Source organism: Lichenostomus cassidix, chromosome 5 (genome assembly GCF_008360975.1).
Source record: "Lichenostomus cassidix isolate B80296 chromosome 5, HeHo_3.0, whole genome shotgun sequence".
Classification (NCBI taxonomy): domain Eukaryota; kingdom Metazoa; phylum Chordata; class Aves; order Passeriformes; family Meliphagidae; genus Lichenostomus; species Lichenostomus cassidix.
In genome coordinates, this window is record NC_139486.1 from 38,155,510 (window position 1) to 38,181,481 (window position 25,972).

The 25,972-nt window shown below is 56.2% G+C and overlaps 2 protein-coding genes across 2 annotated transcripts; one reads left to right on the plus strand and one right to left on the minus strand.

Moving 5' to 3' along the window:
• On the plus strand, positions 1-24,051 carry MAPK8IP1 (mitogen-activated protein kinase 8 interacting protein 1). Its single transcript, XM_085062437.1, has 12 exons — positions 1-132; positions 7,289-7,394; positions 14,126-14,359; positions 17,632-17,713; positions 18,229-19,101; positions 19,737-19,812; positions 20,234-20,406; positions 20,697-20,806; positions 20,950-21,069; positions 22,105-22,175; positions 22,490-22,588; positions 23,029-24,051. The coding sequence occupies exons 1-12, from the start codon at positions 47-49 to the stop codon at positions 23,099-23,101; spliced, it is 2,103 nt and encodes a 700-aa protein (XP_084918563.1). The 5' UTR covers positions 1-46; the 3' UTR covers positions 23,102-24,051.
• FREY1 (Frey regulator of sperm-oocyte fusion 1) lies at positions 23,400-25,908 on the minus strand. Its single transcript, XM_085062457.1, has 4 exons — positions 24,806-25,908; positions 24,524-24,597; positions 24,240-24,411; positions 23,400-23,533 (listed from the first exon to the last, which is right to left on the minus strand). The coding sequence occupies exons 1-3, from the start codon at positions 24,871-24,873 to the stop codon at positions 24,275-24,277; spliced, it is 279 nt and encodes a 92-aa protein (XP_084918583.1). The 5' UTR covers positions 24,874-25,908; the 3' UTR covers positions 23,400-23,533; positions 24,240-24,274.
• Between the last annotated feature and the right edge of the window lie 64 nt (positions 25,909-25,972).

Consider the following 25,972-nt stretch of genomic DNA (forward strand, 5'->3'; position numbering starts at 1 on the left):
TCCCTCCCTCCCGCCCGCCCTCCGCCTGCATGGAGAGAGCCACAGAATGGCGGAGCGAGAGAAAGGAGCTGCATCCCCGCCCGCCTCCTCACCCTTCCTGGGGCTACACCTCGCCTCGCCCCCCAATTTCAGGTACCGGCTGCCGTCCCCCCCGCGGAACCCCCTCGGGGCTGCCCGTGCCCCCTGCCCGGGGCAGCGCTCCCCATCTGCTGCAGCCCCGCCCGCTCCGCCGCGCTGGGCCCCCGCCTCCTCCAGCGCTTCTGCCCCCTCCCCGCGCATCCCCTCGGCCCCCCGCCCTAGCCATCCCTTCTGCCCCCCACCCCAGCCACCGCTGAACCCCCACCGCAGACATCGCTCCAGCCCCCCCATGGCTGCTTAGCCCGCCCACCCAAGCCATGTTAGCCCCACACATACAGCACTGCAGCTTCCCAGCCCCCTGCTTGGCCTCGTGTCCCCCTCCACACCCCACCCCTGCCCCCTTACCTGTCTTACCTCCTCTTCAACCACCTCTTCCTCATGAAAGGAAAAAGCTTCATCTCTCTCCCCTCCCCAAGGAAAGCCTTTTTCTAGCCCTTTCCTAGAAATCCCAGGTGCTTCTGCTTCCTTCCTGCCCCTGTGAAACAGGAACCCCAAGTGAGACGGTGGGAGAGTGCCAGAATTGATCCTTTTAGCAATACCAAGTGCTCCCATCGATTTGGAACGCAGGGGGCTGTGTCTCCTCCGAAACCCAATGAGGCTTGTCACAGGGACTTCCGATGGCATGGGCCAGGTTAGGGATGCCTAGGGGTTTTGGAGCTTCTGGTGCCTGCTGAGGGCAGCTCTGGGATGGGGATGTGCTGGGTGGGTAAGGGAGGAGCCCGGCCCCTGCTTGCAGGTGCGGCATTCACTTGCCATCGGGGGAGGCTGGCTGCTCCTGGCAGCTGTGCCCTCGTCAGCCATTGCTCTCTGCTTGCCTCTGCCACCCAGGGGTGCTGGCGGGGAGCTGCCTGAGAAGGGGGGGAATGGTACAAGCCGCTTTGCATGCTGAGATTTTGGGAGGAAAGGAGGGGCTGGTCCACACCTGGGGGCACAGCTAAGATCATGCCCTTCTCTGTCAGGCCCAGCCCCTGAGGCTGGGGGACCCAAGGGTCCCTGTGAGGAAGCAGATGGGTGCAGTCGAGCAATGGTGGTGCTCAGGAAATTTCTATTTGAAGGGCTCTGCTTCTGGACCCCCTTTGCTGGTGGCTCCGGGTCTTTGGCAGCTGCCTCCTATTGCAGCGCTGCCTGTGAGAGCTGCTGGGAGCTGTTGCAACATGGCTGGTATACCCTGCAAAGCGAGCGATTAAATGCTGCCTCTGGAATCATCCACCATGGAGAAGGGGCTTGGCCACTGAGCCTGGGGACAGAGGCTGAGCTGCCAAGCAGCTCTGAGCCTGCCACCTGGCACTGTCCTGGATGTAGTGGCTGTCCCCTGGGCACCCTACTGCTCCCCAGCAAACAGTGATGCCCTGGGAGGGAGAACGAGCTGCTGCTTCTTGCTGTGCATCAGACCTTTGGAAAAGGAGCCCTGTGTGCTGCCAGCCTGCCTGCCCCAGGGAAGAACTGACCTCCGTGAAGGAGGCTGTGCAGTTGGGTGGAAAACTGGGGAATCAAGGCAGAAGTGCAAAATCTTCCCCGGGCGCCAAGCTCGGGGTGTAAGACTTGAAGTGGAAGAAGATGCGGTGATGTGTCTGAGCCTGGGGCAGGGTCTGGCAGATCAGAGGTGATGTTGTGGCGGGGAATGTCGTGCAAGAAGGGAGCCATGCTAGTGAAACACTTACAGGCTGGGTTACATGTCACAGCTGGGTTTGTGCATGTCCCAGGTCCTGCATCCCTGCTGCGGGGCTCAGCGAGCAGCTGTCCCCCACAGATGGGCTGGACCCAGCAAAGATGAGTGCGGTTCAGGATGAAGGCTCAGACCATGGCTGGCTGCAAGGTAAGCCCTCCCCTCTGCTCCTGCTTGCTGCCTGCAGGATGAGGTGCTTCAGATTTTTGCCCTCTGGTACATGCACCTGCTCTCCCAGCTCCCAGTGGTGACATGCCAGCACAAGCATTAGGTGGTCGGTTGGCTTGAATCGAGAGAGGGCTTGGTCCTGGCCAGCAAGCAGACTGAAGCTCTGAAAAGGCCAGGTGTGTTGCCCTGGCAGTGATGGTTTGCTTGTCTGAGAAGAGGTGGGAGGAAAAGGATGGTGAGGTGATCCTTCCTTTAGCCAGGAGGTCCTCCAGAGGTGTCTGCTCATCATGACAATAATAACAGCGTTTTAGGAGACAGCAATAAAAATGTTATTCTCATCCAGCCTCCCTGTTGTCCTGAAGCTTCCCAAAGCCTCACAGTGGGGTCTGTGTCCACTGGAGTTCCTTAACATCGTTCTCTAGGACACAGTGTTGCAGCTCCTTTCCCTGCTAAGAAGCTTTGCCAGTGCTTTATGCCAGGCTTTCCTGTGAGGGAAATAAGAGGGGCATAAGAGGGAGCAGGGAAGACTGGCACAAGTGGGCTGCAGCTGGATGGAGGGCCCAGCAGAGCTCACAGTGTTGCCTGCCCCACTGCCCCCAGGACTGTGGCTTTAGTGTAGCTGGAACGTGGGAGGGGTCAGTGACTGATCAGCTCTGTCTCCTTCAGCTTTCCCTGATAAAAGCAAAGGGCATCCACCTAGCCACTGGACAGGAAGGCTCCTAGGGAAAGAAACCCTTAGGGAGTTATTTGCATAGGTCAGGAGAGAGGGGAAACTACTCCAGTACTCGGGGAGCCCTGTCAGAAATGACAGCCCTTTGGGAAGGGAGGAGGTCTCTGGGGGAAGAAGTTCTCTCCATCTTGTCGGGAAGTTCAAAGACGCACCTTCAGGCTGAGGAAAAATCAGTTCTAGCACTGTGGGTTGTTTTATGTATCTGTTGTGCTCATCTGGAGCTGTCAGGAAAGCCTGTCTGGCAACAGTGAATGAGCTGGGCGTTGGAATGGGGCTACCTGTCTTCTTGTGAGGGGAGACGAAAAGGCTGTCTTCCTCTGATGGAGAGAGAGAGGTGCCTTCTCCTTGATTCAAATAAAACAGTCTCTGTGGCCATTGAAATGGAAGAAAAAAACAGGGGCCAGCCATATGTAGGTTGGTATTATTTTTTCCACTGGTGCTGGTTACAGGACTTGCATACAGCACCTGACAGCAGACTATCAGAGTATGGCTTGGGCAGCTGGGCTTGTTGGAGCCCCCAGCTTCATCATGTCATGTTGTCCTGGCCAAATCCCTGCGTGGAAAATTCCCCCTGAGGTGTCAGAGGGCTAGGGAGACGATGCTCTTTTTCCCCTTTTCCCTGTTAGGGCATGGTGTCAAGAGAGTCACAGCAGCCAGGACTGATTATAAGGCTGTTCTTAGGACTGTGATCAAGATGCTCCTGCCATGGGCAGGTAATGTCTGCTTCTGTTCATGCAGCCACATGTGCACTCTTGTTCCCAGTTCCTGAGTATCCCAAGTTTATCGGTTCTCATGCATACAGCAGGGCTGCCAGCCTTCGGGTGCCTCTTGGTACATCCTTCAGGAAAGCACCCATAACCTGCAGGTGCAGGGCTCTCCCACCCTCACAGATAGGGACAGACTCCCACGCACCTGTGACACTATGGCAAGGGAAGTTGGCCAAAATACACATGTAGGTCCTGCTCAGACTTTCACTGCCAATGATGGAGCTGAGAGGAGTCAGAGCTATTTCATTTTGCTGGTATTTTTAGCCTCTTTGAGAAGCAAGAGAGAAAGGCAGGGGTGTTTGCAGCACAGGGAGAAGGGATGGGTAATGGAGAGCCTTCCTTGTATCTCCTGGGAAGTCCTGGAGCATCCATGTGAGAGGAGCAAAGGGCGCGAGTAATACGGAGAGAGAGACTTCTTTATTCATTGCATTAATTGAGGTTTCAAGCAGATAAGCTGCCTCCAGGCAGAGCTGATAGGGAAGATGGAGTCCTGGATGCTGCTCTTGTGGGGCTGAGTGACAATAAACAAAGTGACATTCACCAGTGGTGTGGCACTGGTGGGGAGAGAGCTTGCAACGGGTTAGCTCAGCAGGGCACTCCAGGCCCTGAGCTGGGCTCCTGTGGACATCACCCTCTTTAATCTGTCCAGGAGCAAAGCTGGGTCCCAAGCAGGTGCTGGGAGATGCACCATCACTTGAAGCTCCTGGGGTGGGGGTCAGTGAGGGGCAGGAGAGTAGTGCTGTGATGGGTAGCAGTGGGGGTGCCACCTCACTGTGTATCAGACTGGATGCAGCTGGTGAGAGGGGATGCCCTGTCCCCATCTCAGAGTCATGGTGGTTGCCTCTTCTAGAGCTTCTTTGGCTTCACCCTGATGGGGCAAGGAGTGAGTGGGTCTGAAAGGCATGACAATGATGGAGGATTATCTGAGGCCACTTCAATTTGTCAGCAACACCTGATAGTCCCTCCTGGGAAAGACCCCTATTTTCTTCTGCAACAGAAGAGGGTTGAGAGCTGGCAGAGCAGCTCATCAGGTATTTCTCTGGCCTTCAACGTTCCTTAGAGGTTGGGGAAGCCCAGGGATGATCCTGCCTGAGGCAGAAGTGGGTCTTGGGGTTAGGTGGGGGCAGACAGGGAAAGGGCAATGCTGCAAGCACTGCTGTGTGCTGGCTGGGCTTGCCCCTTGGCAAAGGTACTCCCTTCAGCTCAGAAGTGCAGCTGGCCATGACGCTGGTCCTGCTGTGCTGGAAACACTCTGGCCTTTGCATCAGTGAGGGGCCTCACTCTACCTGGTGAGAAGCTGGACAGATGCTCCTGTCTGTGTCCCCCAGCTGTGGGGGACAGCAGTGCTGCAAGGACAGGAGGAGGCCAGGTGGTGCAGGTTTCCATCATGGGGTTAGCAGATCCACTGTGGGTACTGAGGAGCAAGTGCTGGAGCAAGACCAGGAGCCAGGCTGGCTGGCTGGCAGGCAGAGGCAGTCAGCATCCCCAGCAGAGTGCAGGGACTTGGCACTGGCTCAGCTGGGGAGGTTATTTTTTTTTATTTTTTTCCCCTCCAGGACAGCTGATTCCATCTATTTTTAATGAGCTTCCCCAGGTTGCGCAGTGAGGATACAGAGCAGCACCGGCAGCTACAGACTGCGACGGGGCAGGCGGAGAGGCAGTGGGTGCCCAGGGCTTGGCTGTCATCTCCCTCACTTCTCCTCACAGCAGGCCTGGGTTTTTTTGGTGTGGGAGTGTGTCCGCCAGTGAAGGGGGGTCCTCCTCAATGCAGCTGCCCTTGAAAATGGAGTCGAGCACCGAGGAGGAGAGCTGGCTGGAAGATCAGTGGGAGAAATGGTAGGGGACCGGCTGGGTCTAGGGGAGGGGGGATTGTCCCGTGGGCATGCAGGGGAACAAGGGGCAGCCCCTTGCTCCTGGGCACATCACCCTTCTCTGTGAGTGATGGCCACAGGACAGGAACAAATTTGGCACCCAGTCAAGCCCAAAGTTTTCCCGGCTGCGCAGGGAGCTGTGTGTCAGCCAGGTGCCAGAGCGGCAAACGGCATCTGGACACATCCTGCTGTGCCCCAGCATGGGCAGGCAGGGCCAGTGCTGGGGACCTGCACAGCATCTCCCCATCCCTGAGAGCACAGACAGAGCTGCCTGTCCCTGTCCTGGAGTGGGGGGCACTGCCACCCTGCCAGGCTGCTCCTGCAGGGCCAGGGAGCCCCTGGCAGCCCTTCGGTAATGCTGTGCCCCTGCAGTGCCCACTGCGCTCCCAGGCACCCTTCACAGCATGGCGGGTGAGGCCCCGAGCATTAGCGATGGATGATGTCCCACTCTGGCGACTCTGTAACCGGAGAAGAAATCAATTTGTGCTTTGAAAGCTCGTCATGAGCCTCCTGCTCTGCATTGCTTCCCTCTCAGGGGCAGCAGGAGGAGATGGGTGAAGGGGGGTCCAGTCATCCCACCCTGTGCTGAAGGCTGTGTCCTTGCGACCCTGATGTGTCTTGCAGAGGCTGCCTCCATGGTATGGTTGTTCCCAGTTGTCTTCACCCCAGGAGACCACTACTGGTGGGGTCCTCAGGAACACGGAGGGAAGATGCTGCTTCCCCCATGGGCTTTTCCTGCTCTTTTACCTCTCCAGGTCCGGGGAGATGTTACCCCTCCATGACACTGGGTTGGTGCCACTGCAGTGGGGAACTCCAAGGTGCGCAAGCAATGCTTAAAGTGAGAGTGGGAGCTCTTCAGGTCACAAAATACTCTTCTTACTCCTTTCTCACTGCACTGCTGGCGGCCAAGCCAGAGAGGAGTGATGGGCTTGGTGTAGCCCTTTCACTCAAGCATCTCCCAGCCAGAGGGGCTGGGAGCAAAGGGCAATAATGGCAAGCAAAGCAGTGCCCATGGCCACTCCAGACAAAACTCAGGGGTCTGAGCTGGTTGGCCAAGGACTTTTGATTTGGGCTCTTTTTTTACCCATGTGGTAATGAGCAAATGAGAAGAGCATTGCGGTACCACCATGTTGAAATATTTTAATGCTCAGAAGCCAGGAGCACCTCACTGCTCCCCCGGGGCTCCTCAGCACATTTTTAGCAGATAAAAGGATAGCTCTTGTTTTGAAGGTATGTAAGGAGCCTGTGTGGATGGGGCTGACAGCCAGAAGGGACCCCTGAGGCCATGCAGAGCAGCTCAGCAGCACCCACAGAGATGCTTATAGTCACCCTGGGGAGTGATTTTGGTTCGGAGGGAAATCTCTTACTGCAGGCACATGGGCTGGGATATCTCTCCCAGGTGCAGCTCAGGGCTGGTCATGCCATGGCTGAGGGGTTTGCAGTGCTTACGAGTTCTGTGGGTCTTGATGTGGTCACCTGTCCCAGTAGGTCCATCCTACAGCTGTCCCCTCTCAGGACCCCCCAGCCTTTCCACTTCCTGTAATCCTGACCTCTGCCCCTTTGTGTGTCTGTGCCCAGCTGGGACAATCCCAGAGGCTCCCTGGGATGGTGTGAGCAGGGCAAACCGCCCGCAATAGGGCTGGCTGTACTGTCTGTTCCATGCTCTCCCAACCTGCATGTCTGTGCTGTCTTTGGTCAGGGACTAGTTTGGGACACACTCCTCCTGACTCCCAACAGCCATGGACCATGGTAAGCCCAGCCATTTGATGGGGACAGACCTGTCCCCTCTGGGAAGGAGCTGCGTTCCTAGTCTTTCTTCCTAGTAGAGACTGGGAGAGGCTCTCCTGGGGTGTCGGTGCTGCTCCCAGCCCACAGGCACCGTGGCACCCTGCACCTTCCTGTCCACCACTGGGGCAGTCGGTGACCGTGCCATCTCCACTCCCTCCAGGCTCACCCATGACATCAGCCTTGAGGAATTTGAGGATGAAGACCTCTCTGAGATCACTGATGAGTGTGGAATCAGCCTGCACTGCAAGGAGAGCCTGGCCACCCGGGTAAGCGTGATGGGGATGGGGAGAGGGATAGGGATGGGCAGAATGTGCCAGTGGGGCTGGCAGGACCATCAGCCCCCATGCAGAACCACCAGATCCCCAGACCAGTGATGCTTCCTCAGGGAGCCCACTGCTGTAGCCCCAGTCCCTTCTGCCTGGCAGTGCCCTCTCCTCAGTCCAGCACAGTGCAGATCCTTTCTGAGCCAGCCAAACCCAAGGGACAAAAAAAAACCACCTCAAAGCTGGTGCTTTTTGGTTCCCACAGTGCTGTAGGGGATTGAGTTTGTTCCTCAGGGATGAGCCTTAGGATTTGGGAGCAAATGGGGGCATGTCCTCATTTGGGTGGGATGATCAGCGAGCATCTGGCACCTGATAAACATTCTCAGGAATCAAGGACATTTGCAAGGTGGCACCAAAGGTCCCACATGAGCTATGCTTCCTGTCCCCACATGCATCCCTGGACGTGGGGATGCAGCTGGGCTGGCATGGTGAGAGCTGTCCTCTGCTCACCCAAGGTGTTCTTTCTGTCTTGCTAGCTAGCTGCCTTTAGCTAGAGCTATTAACAGGTCTTTAGGAGGCTGAAGGCCTGGAGGCTGGTGAAACAGGGATGAAGGGTCTAGCTCTGACCCCAGAAGGCAGCAGGTGGAATAAAGATGGGAGCTGTGAAGCCTGTGCAGGTGCTGCAACTGGGTCTCCCATCCATCTTAGGGCATGCTGTCAAGAACCTGACGGGGTTCACACCATTATTTGAAATTCCCTGGAAGGTCATAGGGGCAGAAATGTGGAGACAAATTGATAATTAAATTGGGTTTGGAAATATGTAGGGTGATAAAGGAAAAGCCACGCCCTGAGCATTCTCACACCACTCAAGGAATCACACACACAACACCTGAGACTTTTAATTGCTGGGACCAGAATCTCTCTGTAGTGGGCAGCTCCAGTAAGTTGACAGGTGCCCTTTTTGACCCCTCACTCCAACACACACTCACTCTAAGGCTGACTCCTCCTTCTTCAGGCTTGATCCTAGGTTTCCTGTAGCAAAGCCCCAGGCTCAGATTTTAGAAAAACATAAATAATTTAGTGGTACAGCACCAGGTCAGCTCAAGCTGGGTGCCTGTGGAGAGGGACCCTGAACAAAGAAATCCCTGGGCAATTACACCCTTACAACTTATGCACCCACTCCTCACACACTCTTGCACCTCTTGGTCCAATGGTGATTTTTGGTCTGGGGTCTTCTAACACCTTATTGGGTTCTTTCTCTGTGTCTGTGCAGGCAGGTCATTCACTGTTCTTATCTTGTGGAGTTAAAGCTTCTGCTGACAGCTGGAGTCTCCTTGTCTTCTGGTTTGTACTTCTGGTGCACCTGCTTGCTGGCAGAGCATAGGGAAATATAAAAGCCCTAGGCTTGGGATAAACACTACTCAGCAACAACCATAGCAACATCAGTGTGTTATCAATGCTTCTCATAAGAAAGGCAAAACACAGCACTGTACCAGCTACTAGGGGAATTACTAAGAGAGTTAACTTGGTTCCAGCCAAAAACATCCCTAATTGTAAACTCACAGCTTGTGGCCCAAGGCTTCAGCAGATCCAGCTACTGATGCTAAGCAAGTAAAGCTGAGCAAACAGCATACTAGAACACATAGTATTATAACTCTGTGAACTCCCTCTCATTCTACTTAAAACTAACTTATTTAAGCTAAGAACTAATACCTCTCAATGCAGAATTTCTGCATTTGCAATGTGTTTCATGCTAAAGGATACAAATGCTGGAGGAGCAACCAAGTGGTTTAAGAATCATTTTGTCCCTCAGAGGAAATACTTCCTCTGTAAAACTGATAAAGACCCAGCGAGGACTGGAAAGGCACAAGAATTTGTCGCAGATTTAAAATTAGAAAGTGAATTTGTGTCGTTTGGAATTCCTCACTGCAGGCAGGACAGTACAGGCAGACCTCATCCCTGGGAGGTGAAGGTGTCTTGCTGTGCTCCTTGGTCTAATTCGTGACCTTCCCAGCAAAAATTTGTCTGTTCCCAGATATGCATTTGCTGCTTGGTATCTCTGCTCCAACTGCAGCCTCCTCCTGCTCCAGGATGTTATGGTCAGACTTCCCTGGGACAGTCTGGGCTCATGGACTGTGTATGCTGAAGGAAGGAGAGATAATGCTGCAGGCTAAACCAAGGGCAAACCCATTGCGGGGAATCCATGAGGGCACAGCCACGGTGAGCGCCCAGCCTTGGGAAGATCCTCCTGCCTGCAATAGGTGAGGCAGACAGAGGCTGTGAGTGTGTTGCCGGATTCTTCCCATTACCCATCCCAGTTCCCCACTGCTGATAGCATCGCTGGGCTCACAGCAGGATTTTTTTTTTTTCTCCACAGACAGCCAGCCCTTGGCTGAAGTTTGGCAGGGAGGGAAAGGGGCAGGGGAGACTCGCAGTTCAACTGCTGCAGCCCTTCCTTGAGGGGGAGGAAAACCACTCTCTTTTGCCCATTTGAAACAGTTTACTGGGGCTTTCTGTATCCCTGTGCTGTGATACAGAGACCTGACCCTCAACAGAGGGTTCTGGGAGCAAGCTCCATGCCTTCCCTGGGGACAGTTCAGAGCTGCTTTACACAAATGTCTGGGTGCACCGAGAGTCTGCTGGGGTGGGAGGGGAATGTGAGGCTGCCGTAGGGGAAGCAATGAGTTATTCATAAACACAGCAAAGGAGGAAGCTTATCACGCTCCGAAAAAATGCCTGCTAAAAATATGTCCAAATGGTTTATATGGGACACGGGAGGATTGCCCGAGGAGCAGAACCGAAAGTGGTGACAACAATGGCTGTGAGAGGGGCTTTTCAATCCCAAATGTAGAAAGCGAGAGCCAGGGAGCTTTCCAAGCTGATTGCCATCCGGAGTGAGCTCAGGGCGACAGGGTTGCAGGATGTGTCTGATGGAAGCAGTCAGGCCCAGAGGGAGCAGTTTGGCCGGGTCTGCGTGCGGCACAGAGGCCAGCAAATCAGTAATGACCAGCAGTCAGCATCAGCCAGCTAATTGCATCATTTGGGGATGGCTGGGGATGGCAAGTCAGGGACACTGGAACCAGGGTGTGAGGGGGCCATGCTGATGCCCTTCCCATCAAGCTCCCAATGCTGGTGCCACAGAGTATCTGTGGATTTGTGGTGTGTAGGATGGAGGGTTGGCCCTGGTCACCCCTGCAGGCTCTGGTGAAAGCCTGGCAGTGGAACAGTGTGAGGTGAAAGCAAGCTGCTGGCTCACTGGACCACACCACAGCAGAGAGCGATGGGCAAGGGGGAAATGGGTTCTGGGGAGCACCGTGAGACATGGGGCTGGAGTCATCCAGCTGCCCAGCAGAGTCTCTGGAGAGATGGGCAGGCACAATAACCAACAGCATGCAGGAAAGTGCTGACAAGGAACAAGGAGACAAACCCTGCCCGAGGGCTGCAAAGGTGACTGCTGTATGGGGACTACCAGGGACCTTGGTAAAGTGGGGAGTCTGGGGGGAGCTGGTTGACGACTGATCCCCGTGGCAGGAATAGGCGGCTGGTGCAGAGGTCACACCCAGACAGAGATGGGGCTTAGGGTTTTTTTTGGTCCCAGAAAAACAAAGATGATCTCATTATGGGCTATTTTAGCAGCTCTTCAGAAATAGTGGCTTAGACACACAGAAAATGCAAGGAGGCGTAGACTGATGTTTGTGCAAGAGGGAACTATCCACTGATGAGGACCACACCTCATGGATGGGAGCCGATGTACTAAGAATGAGGAATAATCCCACGTGTGGCTGAAAAGAACCTTCATTTCAACAAGTCTCCAGTGAATGAAAAGAGAAGTGAGGGATAGGCTGAGGAGAGGGCTTGGAGGAAGAGCAGAGGTGGTTTTGGGGCTGTTGAGTGGCAGGGCAGGAGGCCATCTGGGAAGGGCAGGGGGCCAGCAGGGTGAGCCTGCTGAAGGTTTTGCCACTCCTCTGACAGTGAAGGCTGCGAGAGTGGGGGAGCAGGGAAGAGCCTTTCATCACTCAAGCAACATTTTGCCTATCACCCCACTCGTCTTGCAAGAGCCTTTCATTACTAGGGAAGCAAGCAGCTTCCTCAGGTGGGCAGCAATGCCCACACAGGTGATTCCCCAGGTTAGACCAGTGCTCCAGGGGTGATCCCAGCACCTCTCAGTTGCAGCAAGGCTTGTTCTGCTCCAGACCCCTAGGACCATGGACCAAAACATTGGCACTGTCAGAGAGAGACCAGTTGCTGGACACTGGGACTTTTTGCCATTGGGATGACACCATGCAGGTAGGAGGTAGGACCAGCAGGAGCACACCAGCATCACATCTGTCCCAGGGATAGGTCTGTAAGGAAGCATGAACATCCCCATGACTGCATTTGGTCCAGGTGTGCATCTTGTGTTCATCCTGCTGCAAGATTTGGACACTGGTACTGCTCTCCCACACACCCTAATCTCTCCCACAGGTTGAGGGAACTTTGGGAAGTCACCTCACCATCAAATCTGTACTGAGGCATGAGCATGCTCAAGCTGACCTTAGGTGGCATTAACTTGTTCCTAGAGGGCTCCCAAGGCAGCTTGTTCTGGTGGAGCAGTGTCCTTGCAGTTAAAAAGGCTTCCCAACATCTAGTCCCTGCCCTTGCTTTGCAGATCACAGCAGGTTTCACTCAGGTGGTAAGGTGGTTGATTTCTGTGTGGTTTCAAAATCACTTTGTTGAGCTACAGGGCATAAATAATACCTGCTACTTTCCTTCTAGCATTTGAACCTGGAATGCTGCACCCCTCCTAGGGTTCCCTTTTATTCAGAATGGGCACTGATCTGCTTTCCTGCATCCTTCTGAGACTTTTCCTTCTATGAGTTTTCCAAGTGATTGCTGCACCTACAGGATTATGGAAGCAGCATCATTAGCAGTCTGGGTTGAATGTTACCAGCTGACTCAAATACACCCACCTTGGCTAGGTATAATCTATTCAGTTGGCATTTCCCTCAAGTTCTTTGCCTGTGCCTCAATTTCCTTGTTGAAATCCATGTGATTTGTCACAGAAAACTGGTATCATAGAAATACAGAACTTGTGGCATGAAGACTAACACTCAGAACAAGGGATTTAAGTGTTTAAAGCCTCAAGAGCACAAGTATCAGTGGCAGTGCTTCTCCTGTTGCTCACCCAGTACCTGCAGGTCTGCAGCAGGGACGCTGTGGGGAAATGGCTCCCATGAGAAGGTTTGTGCTGTGCTTGCAGCAGGCAGAGCCCTGCCTGTGCTGGCTTTTGTCTGACAGTTCAGGGGCTGGTAGCAACAAGAGCTCTTGGAGTGGCTGCCAGAGCTGCTGGGGCTGTTTCTTCTCCTATGGCTCAAGGGGCATCCTCCATGCAGCTGGAGACATGGATAGTATTCAGCTGCAAAAACCCTCCCTTCCCCACCTCTGCCTGCTGACGAGCTTTCCAGTCATCACAAACAGCTGATAACACACGGATTCAACTTGCTGATGCCAAGTTGCCGCCTTTATTGCTGGCTGCAGCAACCTGTGCATGTGTAAGCTCCAGTTAATGCAAGGAAGGGGGCTTGGGGAGGAAAACACTGACCTTTAAACACACACAGCTGTGGGGGGCATTGGTGCTTCTTTGCCCAGCAACACAGCCACAAGCAGTGTGGTGGTTCAGCACTGGGGCCCAGCCTGGGTGGTGGGATGGCACACTGCTCCTCACAGTCCCCACAGGCCACAGTGGCCATCCTGCTCCAAAAGGGTACAGAGAAAAGAGTGGAGCTGCCTCCAGCCAGATCACTACCACCACCAGTAGAGGACTGGAGAGCCAGTGCTGGACATCCCTCCCATGTGGCCTCAGGTCCTGACACATGCAAATGCAGGGAGCGGGAAAAGAAGGTTTGTCCTAGATGAGTAAGATAAGAGGGATGGAGCTGCTGGTCCAAATGGGCATTACAGGGAAGAAGGAGCCAGACTCCTTTCAGAGGTGTGCAATGAAAATTTCAGCCCCATAGAGAAAAAATGTAGTAGCAGTAGAGGCAGCACACAGTGCCAGTATCCAATGCGGTGGTGAGTTCTCCATCTGTGAGGATGTTCAGGTGTGATGGGCAAGTGATCTGCTCCAGGCAGGAGGTGGACCAAGTCTGATCAAAGTGATGACATGCTTGTATGAGTCCCAGCTGCCAGGACAAGAACCAAGAAAGGGCACAGTCTGCCTTGGAAGGAAGAATCACAGGGCAGCCCGGGCTGGAAAGAACCTCAAATGATCACCTAATGGCTAAACCTTGTGTGGGAAAGGGAGTCTGTGTGAGACGATCTGGCACCCTCTCTAGTGGCGTCTTAAAAATCCCCAGCGATGAGGACTCTACCATTTCCCCGGGGAGGTTGTTCTCAGAATGGTTGTTCTCACTGTGAAAAATGTCCTTGTTATGTCGAGATGCAAACTGGGTGTGCACGTTTGTGTGCTTCGTGGTGAATGTGAGGGCTGCATGTACCTACAGTCAGGCACCTGCCGGGGACAAGGTGCCGGGGGAGCCCCATCCCTAAGGGAGGATGCTGTCCGCACCTGCCTGGGGCGGCGGGGAGGGGGCGCGGGGCTCCCCAGCCTCGGGAATAACATCGCTGCCCCTTTAAAAGGCAGCGGCCGCGGGTGCCGATGCGGCGGTCCCGGCCCCCCTGCCCGGCCCCGGCGGGAGGCGCGGCGGCCCGTCCCGCCCGCCCGGTGGCCTGATCGCGGGCGCTAATCCCGGCAGGGCCATGTGAGCCGGGCGGGCGGCGCGGCCCGGGCGGCGGGCGGCGGGGAGGCCAGCCGGCTGCAGGCAGAGATGCTCCAGCTCGACCTCATCGACGCGGCGGGGGACACGCCGGCCGAGGAGAAGACGGCGCCCGAGCCGCTGCAGAAAGACCCCCCGGCCGTGACCACCGAAGTCTACAGGCCGAAGAGACCCACAACCCTCAACCTCTTCCCGCAGGTGCCTCGCAGCCAGGTGAGGAGAGAGGGGGGTGCGGGGCGATCGGGGTGCGGGGGAGGAGAAGGAGGGATGCTCCCGCCGTCCGCCGGGGGCTTTTGTCTCGGAGGAAGGGATGGATGGATGGATGGATGGATGGACAGGGAAACAGAAGGGGTTGGGGGGACTCGGTTGGAGGGGAGGCGGTGCAGCCGCCTCCACCATCCGGGGGTCCCTTCTCACCGCCGCCCTCGTCCCCTGCGGGGACAGCGGAGGCCGAGCCGGGGGAAGCGATCTGCGGGCCCGGTGGTCCCCGGGGACCTAAGCACGCCCTGCCATGCCGCCCCCGCGCACCGCCGAGCATCCCAGCTCTGTGCTCGGCGGGGATTCTTTGAGGGGACTTAGGCGCCGGGTGGGTCCTTCTTCCATCCCTGCTGCCGAGGTGGAGAGGGAGCACACCAGGAATCTTGTCGGGACTGAGATGTGCCCCAGGAGGGTCCGTGTGGCCTGGCAGAGAGCCGTGCAGTAGGGGCAGGGTGGGAGCGAGGCAGGGCCCCCGTGGGATGGGGAGCAAACGAGGCGTGGATACCGAACGCGTGACTGAGCCATCGCCGGACGGCGCACCAGGCCACAGGCTGGCGAGCCCAGGGCTGGCACCAACAGCTGGCTGGAATCCAGCTGCCCCGGGCTCGGGTAGCGCCAACTCTAGGGCAGGTTGGTGACACCAAATGCCCCATGCCTAGCAGTGGGGACCTGGTAGCCTCAGCTCCTGAGCAGTGGTGCCTGGTAAGAGGAGCACTGATGTCAGCACCCCGTGCAAAATTTGAGAGACAAAAACAATGCCCAAAATTGTGGCCAGGAGGACAAGGGGGTTCTGTTATCTTCCTTGTGCTCAGATTTTGTACAAGATTTTGGATGGTTTTACCCAAGTGCCTGCCCCACACAGCCACGGTGTTACTGTCACCCCTGGGGTGGTCTGGTCTGGTGCCCTGCGCGCTGACCCCCCAGGCAGCGGCTGGAGTCCCTTTGCCCTGTCACTCCTGCAGACTTCACAAACCCACGCAAAGTGCGCGACGTGCAGGGCTATTTTTGCCACCCTCCTGCGTTTAGCTCTGCCTTCTGCCAAGTAGGAGGATTTTCGTCGCCGTGACGTTCAGCCGAGGAGCATGAAGTGAGAGGCAGGTGTCCCCATTGGTGACAGATGGGGAGTAGTCGGAGCTGGGTGTCACCAGCCCAGCACCGGCAGCTGATGCCAGCTCTCTGCCCGAGGCCATGGGTGGGAGGAGGAGGAGGAAGGCACAGAGCCAAGGATAGGCGCCCGCAGGCAGCTGGCACCAGGGACAAAGGCAGCAGGGCTGGGGAGGCGGGGGGAGCCCCACTGAGCATAATGGACAAGGGGACAGCGACAGCCTTGTCCCACCCTGTGCAGGGACCCTGAGGAGTAACTGGCAGCCACATCCAGCTGGGGGAGGTGGGAAACAGCAGGGGTCCCTCTCAGACACTTGGTACCAACCAGTGTCCAGGGGTGGGAGCAGGCTTCTGGAGAGGGATAGGGGTGGGGGGAGTTGCAGAGATGGTAAGCTGGAGAGGGGAAGCCGATGATCCCCTTACAAGGGAATGGTGGAGGCTGTGGAGCTCACTGGGAGGCATAGGCACAACTGAGCTGGGGAAAGGGAGAGGGGGGCTTTGCTACAACTGGCGATGGGAGCTGGTGATGTCTCAGTTGCTGCTGGGCTCTCTGTGTGATCATCATCCCAAGCAAGTGGCCTGGAAACGGTGAGAAGAACATCCCCAGCTTCCCAGAGGGGAAGAAACAGCTGTTGAGACTGGCTAGGTTCATCTTGTAAGACTTTGTGTATGCCTCTCCACCCTGGCTGGGCATACAGACACCAGAGCACTGTGGCCCTGCGGGATGGGTGGGCTCGGTAGGCTGTGCCTGCTGCATTGCTGTCTCCTGTCCCAGTCCAGGCAGCCAGGCTGGCTTGTGTATGCTGGCCCCGTGGCACTGTGCACGCAGAGGCTGTCGCTGTGACAGCTTGCCTGGCCTGCATCCCAGCCCATCGTGTCCCTGGGAAAGGCTAGAGGGGACGTGCTGTTATTTGCCTTGGCACAGAAGGGACTCGTGGAGGCCACGGTGGGAGATTGCCAAAGGCCTATGAAGGAAGTCTCTCCCTCCCCACACGGAGGCAGGGAACTGGCCGGCATGGTTCAGCAGTGTGTGACATGATGGAATTTTGAGGCAAAGGCTTCCTTCATGTCGGTGGGGAAGCAAAATAAGGACAGGGCAGCTCTGTGCTGCTGGTGACAGCTGCAGGTTGGTGATAAGGCCGTGAGAAAATCCAGGGAGTCCCAGCGGAGCTTTGGTACTAGAGCAAAAACTAACAGTGTGGAAAATGCCACTGCTGCAGCTGGGGCAGAAACCCTCAGTGCCCTTCAGGAGGGGCTGGGAGTGTGCAGCCAGGGAGATCTTGGGCATGGAGGAGTGGATGGGGGCTGGCACTGCACCAGGCAGGATGTCACACCTTGCTGAGGCGGGCAGGGAGGACTTGTCCCCCATCTGTAGGAGGTTCCTCATTAGAGGGGACTTGGTGCCCTTTAGTCCCCTGGTCTTGCAGTGGGGCTGAGCACGTGTTCCCTTGTGCACATGCATGGCCAGCCACCCAGGGCTGGGCAGGCAGGGCACAACACCCACAGAAACTCACCCAAGCATGGGGAGCCTGGATGGCCTGATTCTGCCTCTCCTTGCCAGCTGCTCAGGATTGACATCTGCTAGTGAACTGTGTATATGTATAGATTTGTATACATACATACTATCTGTGAATGCCCCTGTATGCACCACATATGGACGTCCCCAGGCACAGGCATTAGTCTATCTAGTAGCTGGTTTCCAGCTGAGCAGCAGCACTACACCTGGTTCTTGGGATTTCCCCCATTTCATTAAGCTGGCTGGTTTGAAGGTAGGCAGGGCTGGCAGGATGGGAGCAAAGCCTGCAGGCAGGCTCAGCTCTTGAATTTTTTGTCTTGGGACTGTCCCGCTATGGGCTCCTGCAGCTGAGTTTCCCCTGGTGAGTGAGTGCAGCCCAGCTGGTTCCTTGCCCACCCTGCTTCAGCCAGCATGCCAGCTGTTGCAGGAGCAGCATGGTGAGATGTGGGGCTGGCAGGGGGTCTCCCCAAGCATCACATGCCGCAGCATGGCCAGCTGAGAGGGGAGCTGAGCGGGGTGCTGTGGACTCAGGGAGGGATGGGTGCCACTGCCATGCCACTTGCTGTTTACTGTTTGGGCTATAAGGCAGCTTTGTTCTTCTCCTCAGGACACTCTGAATAACAACTCTCTGGGGAAAAAGCACAGTTGGCAGGAGCGGGTGTCCCGGTCGTCATCCCCTCTGAAAACGGGTGAGTTCTCAGGCTTTTGGCCAGGGTCAGCTCCTTGCTCCCTTTCATGGTGCTCAGGAACCTGAGGCAAGTGGTGCTGGAGGAGGAGGTTGGGGAAAACCTACCACATGGATGCAGGGTGCATGTCCATCTTGCTGTCTACAATTACCTGAAAGGAGGTTGTTAGTGAGCTGTGGGTTTCTTTCTTCCCCCAAGAAACAAGCAGTAGAACAAGAGGAAATAGCCTCAAGTTGCATCAGGGGAGGTCTAGATTGGGTATCAGGAAAACTTTCTTCATTGAAAGGTTGGTCAAGCACTGAAACAGGGAGTCACCATCCCTGGAAGTGTTCAAAACTGGGGCTTACAGACATGGTTTAGTGGTGGACTTCACAGTGTTAATGGTTGGACTTGAGAATCTTAGAGTGTTTTTCCAACTTAAGTGATTCTGTGAGTCAGGGTGACATCCCTGGACACCTTCCCTGGCAGAGAGCATCCCCCTCTGCGTGGCTGTCAATGCTGCTCTCCTCTCCCTACAGGTGAGCAGACCCCTCCCCATGACCACGTTTGCCTGAGTGATGAGGTCAATCACCAAAACAGCACAACCTCCACCAAAGACCGGGGCACATCCACGGAGAGCCCATGCCGGCGCACAGCAGCCACCCAGATGGCCCCAGCCTGCGTTGCCTCATCCCGGCCGCCAGAGAAGCACCAGGCCACCAGCCGGGCCCCACCACATGGTGCCAGCGTCGTGGTGGTGACAAGGGGCCCTGAGGCCCACCGGGACCGCATCCGCTACCAGACAGACGTGAGGCTGGAGGCCACAGAGGAGATCTACCTGACACCTGTGCAGAAGAACTCGGATCCCCTGGAGACTGACAAGCCATTCCTGTCTCAGTCCAGTGAGAACCGCATGTCCATCAGCTCTGACATTGACACCTCCGGCTATTCAGCCCTGGCAGGTAAAACCAACCCCTCCATCAGCGAGGAGGATGAGGTGCTGGACTACATGTCCTCCCCTGACAAGACGAACCTGCCCAGGGCCTCCTGTGGTGGTGGGAGTGGTGGCTCCCGGCCAGGGCACAATCTGCAGAGAGCCTCAGTGAGTTCAGACACCAGTGCCCTCTCCTATGACTCGGTCAAATACACACTGGTGGTGGATGAGAATGTGCAGCTGGAGCTGGTCAGCCTCAAGCAGTGCTACTCGGGCTACAGTGATGAGAGTGACTCGGCCACAGTCTATGACAACTGCATCTCCTCACCCTATGAGTCGGCCATTGGCGAGGAGTATGAGGAGGATGCGCTGAAGCGTGACTCAGTCTGCCTCTCTGAGGACTCCACCCCCGAGGCAGACATCCACTTCTCCAAGAAGTTCCTCAATGTCTTCATGAGTGGCCGGGCACGCTCCTCCAGTGAGTGCTGGGCACTGGGGGGAGGTGGGCTGGTGGCTGCCTGCCTGGGCAGCCCTGCCTGTCCCTGGTAAACATTCAGGAGATGGGAAGCCACCAGCAGACATGAGCCTCAGTTCTGCTTGCTGCAGCCTGTGGCTTTGTCCCTGGTGGTCCAGGAGGCATGGAAGAGCTTGGAAAAGCTTTTTGAGTGTCAGGTGGGGGTGGCAGTATGTGTTTGAGGCTGCTCATTTGGCTTGCTCAAGGTATGGCCATGCTGAGGGGGAGGCCGAGTGAGCTCATGAGGAAACAGCGTACTCCTGACATGCCACACTCCTCCCCAAGCCCAGAAGAGCACCAGGGCTGGTGGCATGCTCCAGCAGGCAGGGTTTCCCACGGTGTGGCTGGTCCCATGCAGCTGGTGACACTAGCTGTCACAGCTGTGTTTGTTGGTGCAGGGAGATCTTGCTCCCAGCAGGGGCTGGTGGGCACCAGTGCAGCAGCTCCAGCCATGCTTCTCTCTCCTGTGGCATTGCTTGGCTTTGTCTTGGCTGAGCCATCCTGCTGGAGCCTCAGCAGACTGCCTGACCCATGTCCTTCACTTGGCTGCAATGCTGATCCCTCAGTGCTGACATGTCCTCCTCTGCCTTCATCCCCAGGTGCCGAGTCCTTTGGGTTGTTCTCCTGCATGATCAACGGGGAGGAGCAGGAGCAGACTCACCGTGCTGTCTTTAGGTGAGCTTGCAGGGACAAGGCAGTGTCCACAGCTTCTCACAGGGGAAAGCTGGTGCTGCACTCCCACCAAGGTGGGGCTAGCACAGGTCCCAGTGTTTCCAGTGTGGGAATGCCTGGGGAACAAACCATTGCCTGTAGCTCATGCCCTGCCCAGGAGCAACATTTGCCCAAGCTACTGCATGGGCAAGACCTCTGAGGGCAGTCAGGAGCAGCATGGGTGGTGCAATAGAGGATACCCTTGCATTCGGTGCTAGGATGCAGCTGCCTGTTGAGCCCAAACCTACTCCAGTGCTTTTTTTGGAGAGTCAGGTCCCCATGGCTCCCAGGGCACTGCCTGGGGTGGTGGTGGGTGCCCCAGCAGTGTGACAGACAAGGCCACCAGCACTGCTTGCCAGCCAGCTGCTAGTGCCTCTCTGCCCAGGTTTGTGCCTCGCCACGCGGACGAGCTAGAGCTGGAGGTGGATGATCCATTGCTGGTGGAGGTGCAGGCAGAAGATTATTGGTATGAGGCCTACAACATGCGCACAGGAGATCGGGGCATCTTTCCTGCCTACTATGCTATTGAAGTCACCAAGGACCCAGACCACGTAACAGGTACCAAGCCTCTGTGTGCAGCCTGCTGATGGCCCCGTCTTGTGCCACGTCCTCCCTGCTGAGCAGAGTGTCGTGCTGAGCAGGGGGCTGGGGGGAGGACCAAGCTGGGTGTCTAGCAGGAAGTAATGGGCAGCTTCTGCTGTGATGTTGGGAGTTGATACCTGGTGTTGAGGGAAGCTTTTCCTGGGCAGGGAAAAGTGCTGGGGTTGGAAGATGGGAGAGGGGAGGTGGAGCTCAGTCCACTTACCCGGTCACCTGCAATGATCCCTGCCATGTTCTCTCTCTGCCAGCCCTGGCCAAGAGCAGCGACTGGGTGGATCAGTTCCGGGTGAAGTTCCTTGGCTCCGTGCAGGTTCCCTATCACAAGGGCAATGACGTGCTCTGTGCGGCCATGCAGAAGGTAGTGTCCCACACCATCCCAGGGAGCAGGAGCACCTGCTCCTTCTGGCAGCAGGGCAGAGCCTCAGTAGGGAAGGGAAGGGGTGACCCATCATCACTGCTCACACATCCCATAGCTTTCTCTCTCTCTCTCTTCTTCTGCAGATTGCCACCACGCGCCGCCTCACTGTGCACTTTAACCCACCCTCCAGCTGTGTCCTGGAAATCAGTGTGCGCGGGGTCAAGATTGCTGTGAAAGCTGATGACTCCAAGGAGCACAGCAAGGTACTCCCTTGATGAGCCCACTCCCTGCTCATGTCGTCCCTTCCCTGATTGCTGCTCTGAGCCGGCTCCATGCCCTCTGGACCCGATTGCATATGAAAGTTAAGGGTCTCCACCCCGTGTCTGAGGGTGTGAGAAACACCATCATCAGGGTTTTAGGCCCACCATCAGGGTCTCCCATGTCTCAGAAGGCCCCAGCTCTGGGCAGTACTACCAGCTGATGCTCTCACAACTGCCAAGCACTGTCACTGCTCTGGGATGCTGCGAGCTGAGCCATTCCCGGTAATCTGTCAGCTGCTGCTTCTAAACCTTTCTGCTACTATTTTGAGTGGTGTCCTCCAGATCTGCCCTGTAATCTCTTTATCTGGCGAGGGCAGGCTGCTGATTAGCATTCTGCATAAGTAGCCTAGTAAAGCACGTTGGGATGCTGAGCCAAAGGCAAGTGAGGCTTTGCTGCAAGCTGTTGGGAAACCTCCCAGCTGGGGGTTAGGAGTAGTTCACGGCTCTGAGTGCTGTGACAGAGCTGGGCTGAGGTTTCTGCAAGTTTTGCCTGTATCTAGAGGATGCTGTCAACTTAGTTGCGCTTGACTTGTATAAATAAGTTTTCATTTTTGCCTGGGACCATTTGACACCCAGGCTAGAATGACTTGTTTAGTTCTAAGCTATCCATTCTTCTTCTTCTATCTGCTGGTGTTTCTGAGAGCTTTTTCAGCAAGAAGGAGGGATGTGTGTGCTGTGAACAGCAGCACTGACTCTAGCCTGAGTACAGTCTGACTCAGGGCCTCCAGGGAAATCCTGCAGGAGCTACTGGCAGTAAAGGCAGCTGGGGTGAGAGCCAGCAGGGCTGCCTGGAAAAGCTCCCTTTGTTCAGGTGCTTGGAGCAATCCTGAGACTGCCGCCGATAGCAGTCCAGGATTAGGCTCCAATTCATGTCACTCCTCAGTCTCCAAGTGCGTATTTCCAGCAGCAAGAGACAAGCTGCTCTGGAGGAGGTAGGGAGAAAAGCTTTGACAGTTCCCCTCTCTCTCTCCCCCCCAGGTAAACAAGTGTAGCCATTTTTTCCAGCTGAAGAACATTTCCTTTTGTGGGTACCATCCAAAGAACAACAAGTGAGTAGCAAGGAAGTGTGGTGCAGCTCTCAACACCAGTAGCTCAGCAGAGAGGCTTTGCTGCCTTCCTGCTTCCTGGGGGTAGCATGACTGGGGCTAGGAAGGAAGGAGGAGGTTCCCCTGTTCCCCTGTGAGCCCAGTGCTGCAGCTCTAGACATGGGCTGTGGCCTGACCTTGAGGTGCCTCCAGGATTTATCAGGGGTTTTTCAGGTCCCAAACCCCTATGCTTAAGGGTGGGTACACCTCAGGGATGCTGGAGTACCTATGCCCTGCTGGTCTGCTGGTCCAGTCTCACCCACTCTCTTTGCCCTCAGATATTTTGGGTTTATCACCAAGCACCCTGCTGACCACAGATTTGCCTGTCATGTCTTCGTCTCGGAGGAGTCCACAAAGCCTCTGGCGGAGTCTGTAGGGTGAGTCCTGGCTGGGCAGGGAAGGCTGGCTCTTAAAGGGCAGGAGGAACAAGGCAGCCAGGCTGAATCCTGCTGTCTTCCCCTACGTGTGGGGCTTGGACCTGGCCCCAGGCTGGCATCTCTCCCTTCAAGTGAGATGCTTGGCCTGAGAGCCAGGGCTGACAGGGCTGTGGGCATCATATTCCTGACAGTATTGGAACAAGTCCCAGTGCAAGGCTTTGTGGGCAGATGGCTGAAAGTCATGCACTGTGCAAGGAGGCAGAGCAAGGATGGAGACCCTGCAGCTCTGATGGCACTCTGGGGGCTCATGCAGGAGGGGCCAGGGGGTGGGGGGGTCAAACAGGCCACAGGGTAGGGAGTGAGGGTCAGGATGGAAACAGGGATCTGTATTTGCCTTTTGGGGAGACTGTTGTTAAGCTTTGCCTGGTGCTGTGTTGCAGGAGGGCTTTTCAGCAATTCTACAAGGAGTATGTGGAGTACACGTGCCCCACGGAGGACATCTACCTGGAGTAGGGGCTGGCACAGGCACCTCCTGTACAGCCAGGGCTGCAGTCTCGCCCCTTCCCCGTGTCGTGCATGGACAAGAGCTGCTTTGAGCCTGGAGGAGGAGCGGGCCCGGGGCAGGGCTTCCCTGGGCACGGAGCGCCGCCTCTTTTCGTGACTCCCCTTCCTCGGGCTGGGGGGACGGGAGGGGGGAGGGCTGGACAAATTGTGTTTATTGTACAAAATACTCTTAGTTTATTCTATTGGAGAAGCACCCCTCGGGGTGCCCTGCTTGTGAGCAGTTGGGGGGGGGCAGGAGCATGCTCATGCCCTTTCCAGCTGCAGACTGGGGTGACAGCATCTCCTTCTTGTGACCATGGTACAGCTTCCCGTCACATCCATCTGGGGTGACTTTTAATTGCAGTGGCAGAGTCAGTCTCTTGCAGTATGATGACACAGCAGCTACAGAAAACAAGACCCACATACTGGCTTCTACCTGGGAGATGGGATCACCTCCCTGCCAGGCCCTGGGGAGATGGCTGCTGGGCAGGGATGGCAGAGGAAGCCCCTGTATCTCCTCTGCCAGAGCCAGAATGAGATGAGACAGTTTTCCCCTGCCTCTGACCCCATCCCCACCCCTTCCATCTCGTATCCATGCCCTGGGGATAGAGAAAAATTTCCCTCGTACCTCCCTGCAGTAACTATACCCTCAGGAGGGAAGCCTTTTTCTGCCCCTATTCCCTCTCCCCCAAGCTGCAGGTGGCAGAGGCAGGGCTGGGGCACTCCAGGTCAGTGGGGCTCAGCCCCTGCACACAGCTGGGTGTCTGCCCGAAGTGGGGCAAGGGAAGGGCTAAAGGCTGCAGAGAGCCATGCAAAGCACCAGGGAGGTAGAAGAGCTCTCCCGGTCCCTGCAGCCAGTGGTCTCTGTGCTTCAGCTGGATCTGCTGTGATGACAACTATTAAATATGATGGTTCATGGAGCAGAGCTACTGTGCTGTTTGTTTCCCACTGCAGGGCATTTGTGCCCTGGCTCCTTCTTTCCCTTGGGACCCCAAGAGGAGCTGGAGCTTCTCAGTATTGGTCCAAGAGCCCTGGCTGCAACCCTGGGAGGCCAGAGATGGTATGATGATCTGGAGGGACCTCTGGAGGCTGTTGCTCCAACCCTCACCTGCCAGGCTGTGGTGGACACAGGGGCACACTGGCTCACAGGCGCCCATCATCGTAGTACTCCAGCAAGTCCAGCCCGTCACGCTTGCTTTTGCCAGCTCTGCGCAGCTCCGCCGGCCGCTCCGGGGCCACACGGGTTTTGAAACGAGGCTGCTTGGGTTTGATGCCATAATCTGCAGGCACAGCAGAGGCTGGGCACAGCTGCTCCAGGCTTAGGAACAACTGCTCACCTGGACAGGTGAGTGCATGAAAAGGGGGTTCAGAGTAGCAAAGAGAGCACTGTACCATCCACCAGGCCAAAGTGCTCCTGTGGAAGTTCCAGGGGAGCAGAGAAATCCTCAGGAACTGAGTAGCTGTCCCTACAGAGGAAAACCAGGGCCAGGAGTGAGCCATGGTCCTACTGCACTTAGCCAGGTTGGCACAAGGGCTCCTGTGTGCTACATCTTCCACCCAATCTGGCCAGCTCTTGAGGCCTGGGGCCACAAGTGCCAGTCCATGTCAGGGGCCCTGGGGTACCTGCAGGTACCAGGGCAGGAAGGAGGAGTAGGAGGAGGTAAGTGCCATCACCTGTGGTGCACGGGCTTTGGGAGGGCAGCCCCCAGCAGCAGGGCGAGCAGCAGCAGGCAGCACAGCATGGTGCACACTGACCAGTTCCACTGGTTCCGCAGCGAGGTCACAGGAGCCACCCTGGTTGCCCAGGACACCTGCTGGGTGGGGCAGGTCCCCTCCCAGACATTGCTGCTGTCCCTTCCTACCTTGTCCCCTTCAGGTCCTGGGCTGCCTCTGCCTGGGCCCTGCCAGCTGCTGAGCCTTTGCTGTGCTGGTGCATGTCCCTCTGCGCAGCCACAGCTCCAGGGCTGTCCCTGTCCCTCACCACTTGCTTTTTCCTGTCTCTCAAAACCTCCAAAAGTATCCCTTGCTTCTCATCTCAGTACTACCCTGCCCCAGGAGCCAACACTTCAGCATCTTCCTCTGTGAACAGTCCCTCGCTTGTGGCTTTTCCACACTCCTGTTGCCACACTGCAGGGCCTTGCCAGCTAAGGTGGCAACACAGACCCCTCCCCCTGGCAAAGTTCTGTGGTCCCCAACCGTGGTGGCCTATGAGGGGTGGGTGTGGGACTACATTCCCAATGCTGAGTGCTGAGGCAAGAAGGCTGTGACCCCTGCAGCCTGAGAATCCCTTGTTTTTTATATATATATAATTTTTTTTAATATAATATCCCAGGTATATTCCTGATACCCACTTGGGGCAAACTTACATGGCTGTTTCCAGCTCCCAAACACTACCCAGAAAGCTGCCTGTGGGACAATCCAGTACCACCAGCTGACTAACCCTTTGTCCTGACCCAGGGAGCCTCCACAGAAGCTCACTGTGCAGATTGGTGCCTCAACTGTCCCCCAGTTAGCAGAGGAGACACAGGCCACTGCTGGGCTCTTTATTAAACGTGGCACACCACCATTTGCTGAATTAATCACTTCTCCTCTGCCCTTGGCCAAGCCCCCAAGCACTGGCTGGCAGCCGTTCTCCAAACACTTTTAACACATATTAGGTGCTAGGAAAGCAGCCTGCAACACTGCAGCTCTATGTACCCACAGGAAAACCCCAGAAATCTGGGGACTGAAGCAGGCACTGGGAGTTACAGAGGGTATAGTCATCAGCTGAGCAACATGTGGGGCCCTGACTGACACAGGCCAGCGCAAAAGGCTTCTAAGGAACAGTGTATCCAAGGGTAG